Here is a 15,706-nt window from a genome sequence, read left to right as displayed (position 1 = left end):
TCAAAATGTACAGAAACATGTCAAGGCATTCTTCTGGGCGTCAAACCAGAAGACTGTTTATATTTGTGGGTGGATTCCAGATATTCCCGTGTGACCTGAATGCAGCACAGTCTCTACCATCATGAAATAATCGTCAACTCCGTTTTAATTAGATTTCTACATTAAATAGATAAAACCAACCAACAACATGATTGGCCCAGTGGTGGAAAGTAACTAAATACATTTACTCAAGTACTCAAGTACTTTAGAGCAATTTTGAGGTACTTGTACCTTACTTGAGTATTTCCATTTTATGCTACTTTTTACTTTCTACTCCACTACATTTATTTGACAGCTTTAGTTTCTTTTCAGATGAAGATCGGACATAATGGATAATATAACAAGCTTTTAAAATACAACACATTGTTAAAGATGAAACCAGTGGTTTCCAACCTTTTTGGCTTTTGACATCTTACAAAAAGCTGTGTGTAGTTGGGGTCACATTTCAGATGTCTATGAGTTGTTAACAGCTCCATTAAATAGTGAATTTTCTCTCTAAACTTCTCAAATGATTTCATTTCAATAAATGTTCAAATGATCCAATATTTCACCAAAAAAGATTACAGAAAAAGTCCAAAAACTGAAAACAGATTTATGTATCAGAACTTTGTTTTTTCTTCTTTCATCTCCCATTAATCATCTCATGACCCCTCAGATTTATCTAGTGACCCTTTGGAGGGGCCTGACCCCTAGGTTGGGAACCATTGGACTAAAAAAGCTAATTTTATATAAAGTAGCTCCGACAGCTACAACATTAACATGCTGCTCTAACACTGATGCTTCAGTATTAATGATCTAATGTCATATATCAGTTATTGCACAACGAGTACATTTTGCTGCTAATATTTCTGTACTTTTACTTGAGTAGTATTTTTCATGCAGGACTTTTACTTGTAGTGGAGTATTTTTACATTGCTGTATTGATACTTTTACTTAGGAATCCGAATACTTCATCCATGTCTGCACAGGCCCATAATTATATATAAATATGCAACACAGACAAAGCCTAATCACACATGAAGCCCTCCATCTGTCTAAGAGAAAGAAAAATATATGTGAAAAAAGGTGTATTGTAATGCTATAAAATGTAGTTTGTGTGGGCGAGTCATCCATTAAAAATAGAATAAACTCTTGAAGATCTATGAGGGATGTCTTAAAAACTTAGACTTACAGTTTTATAAATTATACAATCAAAAATGTATATTTTAAAATCATTTTTAAGATGTGCCTCAAAACTGTACAATGTGTAAAAGCGAATATTAATAGTATAACTTGTAATAACATGTTATAGCATATAAAGTAAAATTGTTCCAAGCACTGTACAGTGCATATTTTTTTCCAATAAATCTTTATTTTTCAGTTTTAAATAGCCGAAAATAAAAAGTAAACACAGGTGAATAAAACAACAAGGTGATCATCCATACAGCTACATGTGCATATCAGTTTATGGTTCCTGTTGAGGCTGTAAACCAACTCTGAAGACCACCTAGGAGAAGAAAATAATTGCTTGCCTTAATTGTTTTTTCATTATCCTGAGAAATTCAGTGTGAAGTCCAATTTGAGTAAATTAAACAATCAGTATTGCTGATGCAAAATACACACAGAGGACACCCATACACTCTAAAAAATATATCAAAACCCGTCCACTCTCCACTAACACAAACAACAGTAAAAGTAAAACATGGCGGCCTTGTTCTTTTTCACTTCCAGGGCTGAAAAACTGTAATAATCCTTACTGATACTTCAACATCTTTTGACAGAAAATTTTTCTACTTTTTTTTTGCCAATCAAACCTAATAATCTCATTACATAAAATCATTCTCAAGCAAAGATTGCAGGCATAATGTCTAACCAAAGAAAGAGGCTAAAATAACAAAGCTAGCAAGAGAGCAAACAGAAAACAAAGACGAGAATATAACAAACATTCATAAAATGTTTTGGGCTTTCTTTTTACGCTGCTTTAGTCTTTGGCTCCATCAGGTCTCTCAGAGAGCCAACCTGAGGAGAAATACCATTCTGATCAGTAATTCATTCTGCCCCCCACCTCTGAAAAACATCCTACACAACTCTTTATCTGAGCTAATTCAAATAACATAACCTCACACTCAAAATGACAGAGAAACACATCAAACAGTAACCAGAAGAAACACAGCAAAGATCAATTTCATGTTGCCAAAAATGTCCACATGAGGATTTGACCCACTGACCCGGCTGGTCAGCCGGTCCTCCACATAGAGTTCTCTGGGATCTCTATCGTTGCAAGTTTTTGTTATCACCCAGCTGAAAACAGATCATGATGCGGGTAAATAGTCCACCAGTAAAAGAGACAAAAAGCTTCCAAGATGTTCTGGCATGCACAAGAATGTTGAAAACACTGTCCCGTGACATCTCAGGTCCGGTCCTACTGAAGCAAGACAGACTGTGAGACTCGGGAATGTCCGATTCAATGTATCGCTGTTTGCAGCTACACTGTTCGACACTAACAGGCTGCTTGAAGTCCTCCATCTTCTGTCGGTCACTGAGACCAACTACTGGTGAGCAAAACCCAGTTATAATTAGGGAAGTAAAGATATGCAAGAAAGAGGCTGAGAAAAGTTTGTAAGTGTTTGCACCAGTGCAAATGTTGCTATTGTTGAAAGTGGTATTAACCCCACAATATCTTATACTGTACAGGGGACTGAACATCTTAATACGATTAAGCGATATTTGAAGTTATTCTCTCAAAGTAAGGTTTTAGGTGATGATGGAGAAAAAGGTTTGCAAAATTATTTGAACTGGTGACTTTTGTGCTGGTGCAAATCTTACCAGGTCGGACCCTTCCACAACGGTGCATCAATGTCAGCCTCCGAAGAGTTCAGAAGCTAAAGAAAAAACAGCTCTTTTCATTGGTTTAAAAGTGGGAGGCGTCAAATCTTTCTCAGGTTGTAGACCTAGAATTTCTGACAACCCGGGCAGAAAAAGGGGGTTTAGCATATGTCAGCTAGATTGGGCGTGCGGTTGAAAAAAAAAAAAAAAAAAAAAGCATGTCATGACTCCTCGTTGCCTGAGTCGTCTTCATCGTAGCAGCAGTCACCATCCCCGTCCTCCACGTCGTCATCGTCGTAGTAATAGTCATAGAAGAGGTCGGAGCCTTCGTCGGGAGGTGGGGCGCGCGTGCGGACACAGTATTCGGCTAGTGTGGTGGGCACCTTCACGCCGTCACGCTCGGCCTCCGCCTTGGTGGCCAACACTTGTTTCCTAGAGGAGATATTTAAGAATATACACAGTGAGTTCACATTTCAGCCTGAGGGCTTAAAGCAACACTGATAAACTGAGCTACAAATTGAATGTACATTTGTAGAAATGACTGGTCAGGTTTGCTGATACTGTGTGACTGTTTTACCTGATGATCTCTACGTATTCCCGGTCTTTGCCCTTGCTGTCCCTCCATTTACGGTACATGACGGAGGCGTCCACGTTGGCAGGAGAGAAGGTGTTGGGTTCGTTCAGCAGCGAGATCACACTCAGCAAAATGGTCCTGAGGACACAAAGGGGAGTCACAGTGTGATACCTATTGCACATTTACAAATAATTACTCTAAGAAAGCTACTTCAAATAGCATTAAACACATGAATAATCTATTTGAATAATAACTGACTAACGGGAAATATATCTTAACACTTATGTTCTCATAGACTGTAATTTACAGATATTTAATGTTGCTGTGTAAATACCAATGTCTGTGATGTAGACAATGTGAAAGTGCCTTGAGTCACAGTTTTTCTTAATGTCCACTAAATGCTGCTCAAAAAAGTAATCTTGATAAAAGTGACATATTTTCAGCAGTGTTATTAATTATTTTATTAAATGTAGGTGGTAAGTTGATGGTCACCTTGGGCTCTGAGAAATAGTGATGAGACCTTTTCACCATTTTCTGACATTTTATAGACCAAAAGATAAATCAATTAACTGAGAACTTATCAGACTAATTGATAATGAATAGAATAACATTAGGGCTGAATAGAGTAGCATTAGTTACAGCCCTAAACTTAATCTTATTGTTCCACACACTGTAAATGTTTTATCCCATTATCTGAAAACACTGAAGTCATTTAGTTTGTGACTGAGTATTATGTGGGTTCTGATAGAGGCCTTTCACTGCTTAATGAATTATTTTAGAAAAATGACACCCTAACACAAATACACAATGAAACACTATTGTTTCAAAGACATAATTGAAATAGTTTGTGATTTACACTCAGCTGTGATGCTTACACATTGTGCAAGTGTAGAATGTGAGATGTCTATTGACAACAATGGCTGAAAAATGGCTCATATTACACATGTGGTGCTGAAAACCCAGATAAATGTTACTTTCTGGGAATTTGTGAAAAGACTCCACTGAAAAAACAAGACATGTGATAACAGTATGAGCCAGGTGAAGCAGTGAAGTGGTTGACAGAGGACAAAAAAGGGAGGTAACCAGAAGGAGGGGCGTATGAGTAGAGATAATGAGAGATTATACTTACCGGACATTCTGGGTGGGATTCCATCTCTCTGAAGGCAGCTCTCCACTCTGCGGGTCGTCCACTGGAGGGTGCAATATAGAAATGCACACATCTCCATTCTAAAACAGAGAGAAACAGCTATTTCATCATGTGACCACTGCAATATGGCTATTTAAATGATACTGAGTAACATGAGTGCACACGAGCATGACAAGGAGTTAGATTTAGTGTTGTAAACTGAGTGATACCTCACCTCATAGATGTTTGGGTGCCACATCTTGGTGAGGAACCGGAAGGCAGGTGGGGAGTATGGGTAGTCTATAGGGAACTTGATCCGAGCCTGGGACACAAAACAGGCCTTTACATGTAGCTGTACATTGTATTACTAAAACATCTGACATATTTTTGCTGACAGGGTTGATTGTTATGGATTTCATAATGTGTGGCTGTGTAAGTAATGCCCTTAAAGGGAAACTTTATTTTTCTGTGAATGTTTTTTTTAAAGAAGTATGAGAAATGTTTCAAGCCCCAAAATGTTTTAAGCTGTATATAAATCTCTCATATTGCTGCATGGTATGGTAACAGTAGAGAGTAAATACAGGTTCAAGCTGGCAAAGGTTGTAAATTGTGGCCACCAAGTCTGTGAGGGGCTGTATGGGAACACAGGATGAGGAGGCAGACTCTGTGTATCCTGGAGCAACATTCACATCCCCTGTTTTCCAGGTTTGACAGGCTAAACATTAGTTAAGTGTTTACAGGAGTCATTTGGAAGAAGTAATTTCTCCCTTGCTCAAGACTCTTTTTTCCCCTTTTCTTTCTCAAAGGATTGGTTCAAATCTGTCTTAAAAACAACAGTCAGATGCCCATGAACACTGAAAGAGGTTTTCCTCCTCCTGTTCATACTGACTATTAAAAGATCCCCCTCAAATGTGCTTTCAATGTGAATGACTGGGGCCAAAATCCACAGTGTGTCCACACAGTCATTTTGTGCAAAAATACATTTAAAAGTTCTGAAGCTTATGAGACTTCAGCAGTCTGAGTTAGTCATATTTAGTGGATATCTGCCAGATTTCCAATATTTTTAGCATCAAATTCCCCTTTTTTGTTTCCTCAAACAGGGTTTCACTATTGACTTTGGCACTAAAAAGACTAACATTTACTTGATTTGACTAATTTGGATGGCTGGAGCTTCAAACTTTAAACTTGTATACATTTTAGCACAAAAGCAGCATCACTTACATTGTGAGTGCATTATAAAGAGATGTTCTAATGGCCAGTATGAACAGGAGGAATGATTACAGCATGAAAAATGTTCATTTGGGCACCTGACTATTGTTTTAGGACAGACTTGGAAAACTATGAACCTGTCCTATAAGGTGTTTTATAAATGTATGTGTTGTATTTTATAGTTTGGAGGATTCATACTGTCAGTGCTGTTGTTATGTGTTGTGTGCGTTTGTTGTTTTCATGAGCTCCCAGACGACAGTTTCCCACCTTGGTAGACAATACGGTTGCATCATATTCTTCTCTTACCTTAAAATACCCCCCTTCATAATGAGTGTTGGGGGGTCCGAAAATGGCCACTTCCCAGTTGTACAGATCTGCCTCGTCCACCAGTGTTATTTTGAATCCCTCGACAGGCTCCTCCTGAAGGCTCTTCATCTCCAACATGAGTGCTTTCTGTGAACTGGCTACATGAGAGGAGTCGTGTTGTGCCATATCGACAGCTGATAACACGGCTGAGTTAACCCAACAACCTGCCGACACTGAAAAACAACTTGTGTGTGTTTTTTTCGATGATCGGAGACAATGAAACAGGCCAAATCAACCAGGCTGCGCTCAAACCAAACAAAGGTTGCGCTGATTTGTTCCCAAATGTGCTGAGTTATTTACCAATGTCAATACTGGGAATGTGATAAACTAACCAAAGCATTGTGGCCGGCCAGCGCCTCCAGCTTTAGCCTGTCTACCTGGCAGGACAGCCGCGGATATAAGCCGTAAATCTACTGGTAGCTGCTGGCTAATATAAGCTAACTAACAAGCTCTACCTTTAGCGCTCAGCTGAAGCCGATCTTATAAAAGTTTCTACCTCCCTGCTGCTCAGACACGAAATTTAAAAACACAACTATCGATCTGAAATGCGAACAAACCGGAGCTCTAACGCTCCGAGTCAGAAATTGTACTTGATATCGCCCCAAACAGCAGACAAGGTAAAGAAGAGTGTTGCTGAAAAGGAGTCTCCTTCTCCCCCTCAAAACAGCCAGCTGCGCCCTGTGCAGTCTGGGATTTGTAGTCCAATTGTCATTTGTAAACATTACTTTTCCGACTGAAAGCAACCAAAATGCCACACAACGCGGCACAAAATTTCTTGGTTATATATAATCTGATGTAACTCGGGGACATTGGTTGAGTTGTGATGATTATGTCTTGAGCTTTTTTATTGAAGAGTGATTCAGAGAACTACATTTGCCAGTTTCGTGACGTCACTGAAACGCGAATGTTGTTTGTGTTTCTAAAAAAGCTGCTCTGACCTATTTTCAATATCACATTATTTGAACACAACAACACATCTCCGGGGTGTTAATTTGACTTTAAACGTTCAGCGCGCTGTTAAAAACTGCACCGTTAAATAAAGGTTATTTATTTCGTACTTTATTTTTCCATCGTATACTGTGTCGTTTATGATATGCGCCAATGTTGTGGGAAGTCCCTTTAGGCTGGCTTTGTTCTGCCTGAGTACTTAACTTTGAAACTAGACAACTTAATTATGAACTTGACAAAGACAATTGCTTTTGATGTTGACTTGTTACAGTGACGTGTATTTGTTTTATGGAATGTTTTTTAAAATCCATTGATAGACTTTTATTATTTTTACTGTAATACAATATACGTACAATTTCTTGTAGAAATATTGATTATGGATTCATCAGTGACTTCTTTTAAATCACTTCTTAAACCATTTTTATAGACTTAATTTTTTACCGTCTTTTTTTCCTTTGCTCTACTGTATCTTCTTGTCTTAACTTTATCTTAATCTTGTCTTGTTTTTTTTTGTTTTTTTGCCTTACTGTTTGGCGTTCTGTTTGTTTTATTGCTCTCTGAGTATCCTGCTTTTGTTTTGTCTCTCAAAGCACTTTGTAAGCTCTGTTTTACAAAGATGCTATATAAATTAAGTTATTATTATTATTATTATTATTATTATTATTATTATTATTATTACAGAAGCAGATTCAAATTAACAACGCTACATTGACAATAAAAATAGATACATAAATAAAAAATGAAATAAAATAATAAGTCCATGTACATAATAAAAATGAATTTTCTTAATATCTTTACATTTAAGCAGTCATATAACAATTTTCAATTAGATTTCGGTACATTATTCAACATCCATAGATTTTTGCGCTGGAAACAAGGTTCTCTGTTACAGCTTATTTACGCGACAGAGAAGCATCAGGACCCCGCGACAACAGAAAAACTTCGTGATGGGCCTGAAATCACGACGTCGGTCCAGAAGTCGTAGCCGGGATCGGCGGAACCGGTCCAGAATGAGCAGGTCTCGGTCCCCGGAGGACAGGAATGAGCGCAGTCGGTCCGCGGGCACGAAACGAGTCGCTCGGGGCCGCGGACGGTCCAGCAGCGCGGACTCCAGCGTTGGCTCCGACAGCGACCGGAGGCGAGCACCACAGCGGGGACGATCATCCAGGTAACTGTCGCTGCTGTCCGGTGAAGTTAACAAGTTAACAAAACACGACTTGCTGTAATGGTGATGATGGTTAAATCACGACTCTACTGATTTAACTTCGTCTTGCGATTACCTGGCAACTAAAACAACCCTGAGCCCCTTCTCTATAAACCGCTGTGTTCCTCTTTACTTTGCGTGAATTAACATGCAATAAACACATCTCCACAACACAAGCACTCTATTATCCACCCTACCGTCATGCAATGAAATGAAACTAAACTGACTTTATTATAAACAGTTAACTGTGCAATAACCCCGGATCACTACAACACCCACCGCACAAATTCTGCGTATTTACTTAGTTTAAAATACAAAATGCGCAATACATTTCACTCATTACTGTATATTTGAATAGGCTGTATATACTGTACATAACCACCTACTATATAAAGTAACACGTCACTTTTTCATTTTACCATTTAATATTTATCTCAGCACTTCTGGAAACTGTTCACCTGTATATAGTCATTCCTTGTGTATATTTCTGAAGAGTATTGTGTTGTGTGTAAGTACACTGAGAGCCACTAAACCAGAGTCAAATTCCTTGTATGTGTAAACATACTTGGCCGATAAAGATGATTCGTATTCTAATTTCACTTTATTATTATTATTAGGTATTATTATTTTATTGCATAGCAGTTATTAAAACTATTAAAATCTATCATTAAAAGCCTATTGAACAAGTGTTCATGTGGGAGCCAGACTGTTGGTCAGTAATGTGAGTGAGGAGATAGGCATTGTACATTTCAAGATTCAAAAGATTTTACTGTCACATGCACAGCAACACAGCAGATGGCGACACTGAAGTGAAATTCGGCCTCTTCGAGCTCTAGTTCCAATTAGAGTATATAATAAAACAAAAGAGAACATAGTGGTGAGGACGTTCCTGTTTAGGAATCCGTTTACTCTGCACATTTAACCCAAACCAGTTACCTATTTTTGGTGATCATAGACTTATAGCAATTTCTACTGCAGGAAAGGATCCAGTGTCACACCTGAGTATGTAAACAAGAAGACTTTCTAATGGATATAAAGTCTGTTGCCTGTGGGCAAGGAGTTTCCAATGCATCAGATTTTTTTAAAGAGGCTGGAGAGTATGGATTTTTATCTTTTTTCTTTACTTTTTTTCCCCAGGGTTTACAGATAGTGTGTTAATTTAAATCAAAGTCAATCTAATCAAAAGCCAACTCTTTCCTTGTTCTCTATTTGAACCTGCTGTTGTTGTCGCTGAATAGTAGAGAACAAATGTATCCTTCAATTTCCAAACCATGGTTGCCCATCCAGGAGCAAAAAAGGTGCTTAATCGCTTTTTCTGTCTCAGCTCTGATTCAGATGATCCTAAAATGAGGAGGGGAAGGAAGGAAATGGAGAACCGGAGAGGAGCATCTCGAGAGAGGAGAAAGGGAAGGTCCCCGTCCGCCTCAGACTCCCATGACGGAAGCACTGAAAGAGAGAGGAGGAGACGGAGAAGTCCCGACAGAGGGAGTCCAATCAGAGACAGGGACGGACAGAGGAGGGAGCGGGATAGAGATAGAGAGAGGTGGAAGAGCAGCAGCAGAGACAGGGAGAGAAAAGGAGAGAGAGACAAAAGCCGAGAGCGAAGGAAGAGGAGCGAAGAGAGGGAGCGAGGGAGGAGAGAGAGAAGCAGAGAAAGGGCTGACAGAAACAGAGGGAGGCAACGCTCCAGTTCACCGGACTCTTCTGAGAGCTCGGGGTCTGATCGGGAGGTGCGGGTAGTCAAAGAGAAGGAGGCCAAGAAAAAACAGAATGAAATGCTGAAAGCTCTGGAGACACCAGAAGAGAAGAGGGCCAGGAGATTGGCAAAGAAGGAGGCAAAGGAGAAGAAAAGGAGAGAGAAGATGGGCTGGAGTGAGGAGTACATGGGATACACCAATGCAGACAACCCCTTCGGTGACAACAACTTGTTGGGCACATTCAAATGGCAGAAGGTGAGTTCCAGGCCAAGAAGTTTTGGGTAGTTGCTTGTCATCAATTGGTTGTGAAGTATTGTATCTTATCCATTATTCTTGGTTTTATGTGTTCTCAGGCATTGGACAAGAAAGGCATCGGCCATCTTGGAGAAAAAGAGCTTAAAGAAAGGAACAAACGTATTCAGGAGGAGAACCGCAGAGAGCTGCAGAAGGTATGAGATGTGGGATAGTTTGTGGCAGAATTAAGAGACTCAGCCCCACCATTGTCTGTGCTGCTTTTGGTATAAATCTAAAAAATTCTGTTACTGTTTATTACCACAGTGAAGACTAGCTATTGGGACTGATATCAAAATTGTACTTTTTCTTACCTAGAACCCAAACTTTTTATGTTAAATATTGTTTAAAGCAAAGCAAGAACTTGGCTTTAATACAAAGTCAAATAGAGGGAAAATTATGATTTACATCATCTGTCTGTTAAGAAAATAAGTAATATAAGCAAATATTTTATGCCAGCTTTCAGTACTTTTAGATACCAAAAAGTACTAAGGGACACTTGAGACACTGTAAGCGTCATATCTAATCGCACTAACTGTGTTTATGTAGGTGAAACAGCTGCGTCTGGAGCGCGAGCGAGAGAAGGCCATGAGAGAGACGGAGCTGGAGATGCTGCAGAGAGAAAAAGAGGCAGAGCATTTCAAGACCTGGGCTGAACAGGAAGACAACTTCCACCTGCACCAGGCCAAACTACGGTTAGTGCATATCAAGTATTTCCACTGCGGTAGAATCTAGAGATACCACAAATCAGTTTTTAGTTGATTGGTCATGACCAGTGACCAGCCCCGATCAGTTTCATGTCTCAGCCACAAACACATACAGCCGCAGCAGCAACAAAACACACAAAATGCATGTTGCGCACACAGTGGCTGCAGCACAGACTAAGAAAAATCTTTCTTTCTTATTAAATTCTTATATAGAAAGAAAATCTGAATCAACAGGTCAGACTTTTAAAAAAAAAACAAAGTAAAATTGCAATTGGTGCATCTCTAGTAGAATCCATGTTTTATGTCACAAGTAGTTTAATTTGCGCTATAATTCCAGGCTTCTACAATCCTCTTTAATGCATATATACGCATTGTCCCACTACCTTGTGTGTTCTCAGATCTAAGATTAGAATCCGTGATGGTCGTGCCAAGCCCATTGACCTTTTGGCGAAGTACATCAGTGCAGAGGATGACGATCTTGCTGTTGAGATGCATGAACCTTACACCTTCCTCAACGGGCTAACAGTCACTGACATGGATGACCTGCTGGAGGACATAAAGGTGCGTAGCTACATTATATTCAAGTATAAACGTTGTATGACTGCAGCGCTATGCAGATTCCTTTTTATAGGTGACATGTGGTTGTTTAATAAGTTAATCATGTCTGTTGGTCCTTTCTTTGTCATGTCAGTGAATTTTTCAAATGTGAGAATTTGTTACTATATAATTTAGTAATGTAATTTGAGGGTTTTGGACTGTTGGTTTATATAAAATAAGGACAAATAAGACATTACTTTGCATTCCAGGATGTCCTGATGGGATTTTTACCATTACCTGATGTTTTATTGAGCAAATGATTAATCCAGAAGATAACTGCCAGATTAATCCAACATAAAAATAAACTTTAGTTGCAGCCCGAATACCAAGCATACATCTTTTAAACTCTTATTAATATCCAGTAAATATATATGAACTTGCATAAAACCTGTCATGTGGAAATGAACATCCTATAGATTGTGATCAGTATTGAATCAGGTACTAGTCATGGGACCTGCTGAAATTGCATGTGAGATTGGTAATCACCTCAGTGTGATATGAGTCTGTGGTCTAGTTGAAATGAATCCTTGCAGCTTAAGTCATAATTCATTATACAAGTTAAAGCTGCTATGTTTAGAATTTTTTTATGTGATTGTAGCATTATTTAATTATTCTGATTGGATACGTTTTTGTTTTTAGAGAAATCAGGCAATCCCAGAGAAAATTGGTGAAGTCTACATGCTGCTTGCAGCAGATTAATGTTGAATCAGATCTATTTGACTTGGCACAACATAACTTATTCATCTAGATATGAGAACTGCACATATTTCAATATAAACATTGTGCCACAATACATTTCTATGCATTAAAGTAACAATCTTGAAGATCTCCGTTTCGTTCTCCTTGGCGGTACCATAAGGTGATAAGTGGTAACTGCAGATGTGTTGTTCTTTTGATAAATTACTCTTGATGGCTTTTACTCGCTAAGCTTTTATTGCACTTACAGTAACGTAACAAGTGTAGTTGGTGTTAACTCGAGTTCTTCACCTGGTTCACTATCTTTTGCTCTGTTGTGTGTGCAGCACACGCACACACACAAGGAGCCTTCACTGAAACACGAGTTGAGTGGAGAGGACATAACATGACCATAAATGACAGTGAAATGCAACAGAGACTGTTATGTCATTTACCTAATTTAGGTGCACTTGTTTCATTTCAGCTCAGTGTGAGAGTCTCTACTGCGTTTTGCTTTCATTTATGGCCGCATTTGTCTCCTCTCCTCTGCTCTGAGGAGCACCGACGGGCAGGGCTCAGCCCTCCGTGTGTGTGTGTGTGCTACACACACAGCATAGCAGAGGAGAGACAGTTACTGTACGTGCAACAAAGCTTCGCAAGTAAAAAGCCAATAAGAGTAAGCTTTTAAAAAATAAGCCGCTTCACACACAAGCAAATGAAGAGCAAGTCTGTTGCGTCTGCTCCACTGATTTGAATGCATGGCAGGAAAGTCATCACCAACACCTGGTTTATAAGAATCATAATACTGCAAATGCAAGGGTTTTCATCAGTGGGCCTTAAACGCAATCACTATTGTGTTACCTCATTTGGTGATAGATAGTGACATGACAGACATTTATTTTTATGAAAATCTTTGAGATTATAACTTTAAAAACATAAAAAAAGTATGCTGAATTATCATACATCTCTCATTTTAAACTGATGAGACATGTTCAACTGTTAACTGATCCTTCACAGGAACGAGGACACATGTTAACAGTTGCTTTACACCTATTATTCTTGTGATGAAGTGCCTCTGTAGATGGTACAACTTTATGTTTGTTGTTGTACTGGTAGGTCTATATGGAGTTGGAGCAAGGCAAGAATGTGGACTTCTGGAGAGACATGACCACTATAACTGAGGACGAGATCGGCAAACTGCGAAAACTGGAGGCTTCTGGGAAAGGACCAGGTACACAACTTCCTCATTTTCTATCATCATAGTTAGATACTCTGCTTCTTTACCCCCTGCTGCTACATCTGCACCTATGCTCATCTGACAAATCATTTCATCTGTCCTCCTTTTGTTCTCAATCACATTTTTTTTGTGTGTGTGACGTTATGTTTTTGAATCCTCAGGTGATCGTCGTGAGGGCATCAACACAGCTGTGAGTACTGACGTCCAGACAGTGTTCAAAGGAAAGACGTACAGCCAGTTACAGGCGCTGCACCTGAACATCGAGGGGAAGATTCGGGCTGGAGGATCCAATCTTGACATCGGTTACTGGGAGAGTCTGCTGCAGCAAGTCAGAGTCTATATGGCAAGAGCGAGGTATGAACGTGAGAACGCCCACTGGCTTCTGTTGTTTTAGTAACAAAATGCCTGATTTGAATGCTAATGCAAAATACATCAGAAAAAGCTACATGGGCAGCCAGTGAAAACTGATGTGTAAACAAAAACATGACTTTGTGTCCTAGGTTGAGAGAGCGACACCAGGATGTTCTGCGTCAGAAGCTGTTCAAACTGAAACAGGAACAGGGAGTGGAAAGTGAGCCTTTGTTCCCCATTATCAAAGAGGAGCCGCGGAGTGACGAAGACAAGTAAGTTGCATAAAAATAACTGCACTGAACACATCCTCATTGAAACTGAAAACTATTGGCTCAGTCAGTTACTGTGCATCATATTTATAGAGAGCATGACATGGGTTTCAAACTCTTAATTCTCACTTGTTTCATTTTTGAAAATGTGTTCATAAAGCTAAAAAAAAACAAAAAAACTTGTGGATGCACTGAATCCTCACTTACAGAAATTAACCCCAAATATTTTTACAACAGTAGGGAAAGGGCAGGAGAAGACCCCGGCCAATCATCTTCCTCCTCTGCAAAAAACAAAAGAAGCGAAGAGGAGGAGGAGGACGAGGAGGAGGCAGGCCCATCCACATCTACAGCAGGAAACGCAAACAGAGACGAGGATGGAGGAGACGAGGGTGACAAGAAGGAGGAAGACGACAAGGGTGAGGTGGTGGAGGCAGTGTTGACGGAGGAGGATCTGATCCAGCAGAGCCAGGCGGAGTACGACTCGGGCCGCTACAGCCCCTCGCTGCTCACGTCCTCTGAGCTGCCGCTGGACGCACACACAATCACCCCGGAAGAGGACACACACAGGCTGCAGTTGGCCCGCAGACAGCTACAGGTCACAGGTATGAGACCATGCACACACACACACGCAAAAAGAGCTTGTAAACCTGAGTGTGTAGAATTCAATTATCTGGTGCATTCTGGGTCAGAAAACCCACATGCAGAAACTAAATCTTGGCACCGTGTTAGAGCGGGAAATGGGAAAAAAACAGTCTTCTCTGAGGGTTTAAGTGAGTTTACAGCAGTAAAAATGTTAAGGAAACCAATCTTAATTGTACAAAATGTAGATTTTTATTAATGTGATGCAGATGTGTTGCCTCTAAGACATCTTCTCTGTCTGTCTGTCAGGCGATGCCAGTGAGAGTGCAGAGGACGCCTTCGTACGTCGCGCCAAAGAGGGCATGGGCAACGACGAGGCCCAGTTCAGCGTGGAGATTCCCGTCACAGGGAAGATGTACCTGTGGGCAGACAAATACCGCCCCAGGAAACCCCGCTTCTTCAACAGGGTCCACACAGGCTTCGAGTGGAACAAATACAACCAGACCCATTATGACTTCGACAACCCTCCACCCAAGATCGTCCAGGGTTACAAGTTCAACATCTTCTACCCAGATCTGATCGACAAGCGCTCCACCCCGCAGTACTTCCTGGAGCCCAGTCCTGACAACAAGGACTTTGGCATTTTGAGGTTCCATGCGGGCCCTCCGTACGAGGACATTGCCTTCAAGATCGTAAACAGAGAGTGGGAGTACTCGCACCGACATGGCTTCCGCTGCCAGTTCGCCAATGGGATCTTCCAGCTGTGGTTCCACTTCAAGAGGTACCGCTACAGGAGATAAGAGGCCCCATACCAAGCAAGATGGACCAAGACACCAGTCACTGGGTTTTTAACATAGACGGTATATTATTGAGGCTGTACAGTCAATGTGCTTTGTTGTATTGTTGTTGCTGCTCTTACACCAAAAAGCAGTTTGTTGAAGCTACAAATCACTCTGTACTGTTGTCTGAAAAAGTAATTTGTAATGTAGTCTGAAAATTACACATTAAAGATTTTTTTCCTCCTTTGTACTC

At 40.1% G+C, this 15,706-nt stretch overlaps 2 protein-coding genes across 2 annotated transcripts; one reads left to right on the top strand and one right to left on the bottom strand.

Annotated features, from left to right (window-relative positions):
• Nucleotides 1-1,368: 1,368 nt before the first annotated feature.
• Nucleotides 1,369-6,790, bottom strand: cdc34b (cell division cycle 34 homolog (S. cerevisiae) b). The gene is made up of 5 exons (XM_067605581.1): nucleotides 6,060-6,790; nucleotides 4,780-4,866; nucleotides 4,548-4,645; nucleotides 3,422-3,556; nucleotides 1,369-3,276 (listed from the first exon to the last, which is right to left on the bottom strand). The coding sequence occupies exons 1-5, from the start codon at nucleotides 6,243-6,245 to the stop codon at nucleotides 3,066-3,068; spliced, it is 717 nt and encodes a 238-aa protein (XP_067461682.1). The 5' UTR covers nucleotides 6,246-6,790; the 3' UTR covers nucleotides 1,369-3,065.
• A 1,174-nt stretch (nucleotides 6,791-7,964) lies between these two features.
• On the top strand, nucleotides 7,965-15,703 carry cactin. The gene is made up of 10 exons (XM_067605579.1): nucleotides 7,965-8,235; nucleotides 9,596-10,223; nucleotides 10,322-10,417; nucleotides 10,809-10,954; nucleotides 11,365-11,527; nucleotides 13,355-13,469; nucleotides 13,637-13,829; nucleotides 13,976-14,098; nucleotides 14,333-14,697; nucleotides 14,984-15,703. The coding sequence occupies exons 1-10, from the start codon at nucleotides 8,015-8,017 to the stop codon at nucleotides 15,472-15,474; spliced, it is 2,541 nt and encodes an 846-aa protein (XP_067461680.1). The 5' UTR covers nucleotides 7,965-8,014; the 3' UTR covers nucleotides 15,475-15,703.
• Nucleotides 15,704-15,706: the final 3 nt, after the last annotated feature.

This window comes from Thunnus thynnus, chromosome 12 (genome assembly GCF_963924715.1).
Source record: "Thunnus thynnus chromosome 12, fThuThy2.1, whole genome shotgun sequence".
Lineage (NCBI taxonomy): Eukaryota > Metazoa > Chordata > Actinopteri > Scombriformes > Scombridae > Thunnus > Thunnus thynnus.
This window is presented reverse-complemented; position numbering and strand designations above follow the sequence as displayed.

Coding starts and splice junctions, on each gene's coding strand:
- cactin (XM_067605579.1), top strand. CDS start 8,015: ATGGGCCTGAAATCACGACGTCGGTCCAGAAGTCGTAGCCGGGATCGG. Junction 10,418..10,808: donor ACCGCAGAGAGCTGCAGAAG/GTATGAGATGTG, acceptor GTGTTTATGTAG/GTGAAACAGCTGCGTCTGGA. Junction 14,099..14,332: donor CCGCGGAGTGACGAAGACAA/GTAAGTTGCATA, acceptor TTTTTACAACAG/TAGGGAAAGGGCAGGAGAAG.
- cdc34b (XM_067605581.1), bottom strand. CDS start 6,245: ATGGCACAACACGACTCCTCTCATGTAGCCAGTTCACAGAAAGCACTC. Junction 4,646..4,779: donor GGCACCCAAACATCTATGAG/GTGAGGTATCAC, acceptor TCTCTGTTTTAG/AATGGAGATGTGTGCATTTC. Junction 3,277..3,421: donor GAATACGTAGAGATCATCAG/GTAAAACAGTCA, acceptor TATCTCCTCTAG/GAAACAAGTGTTGGCCACCA.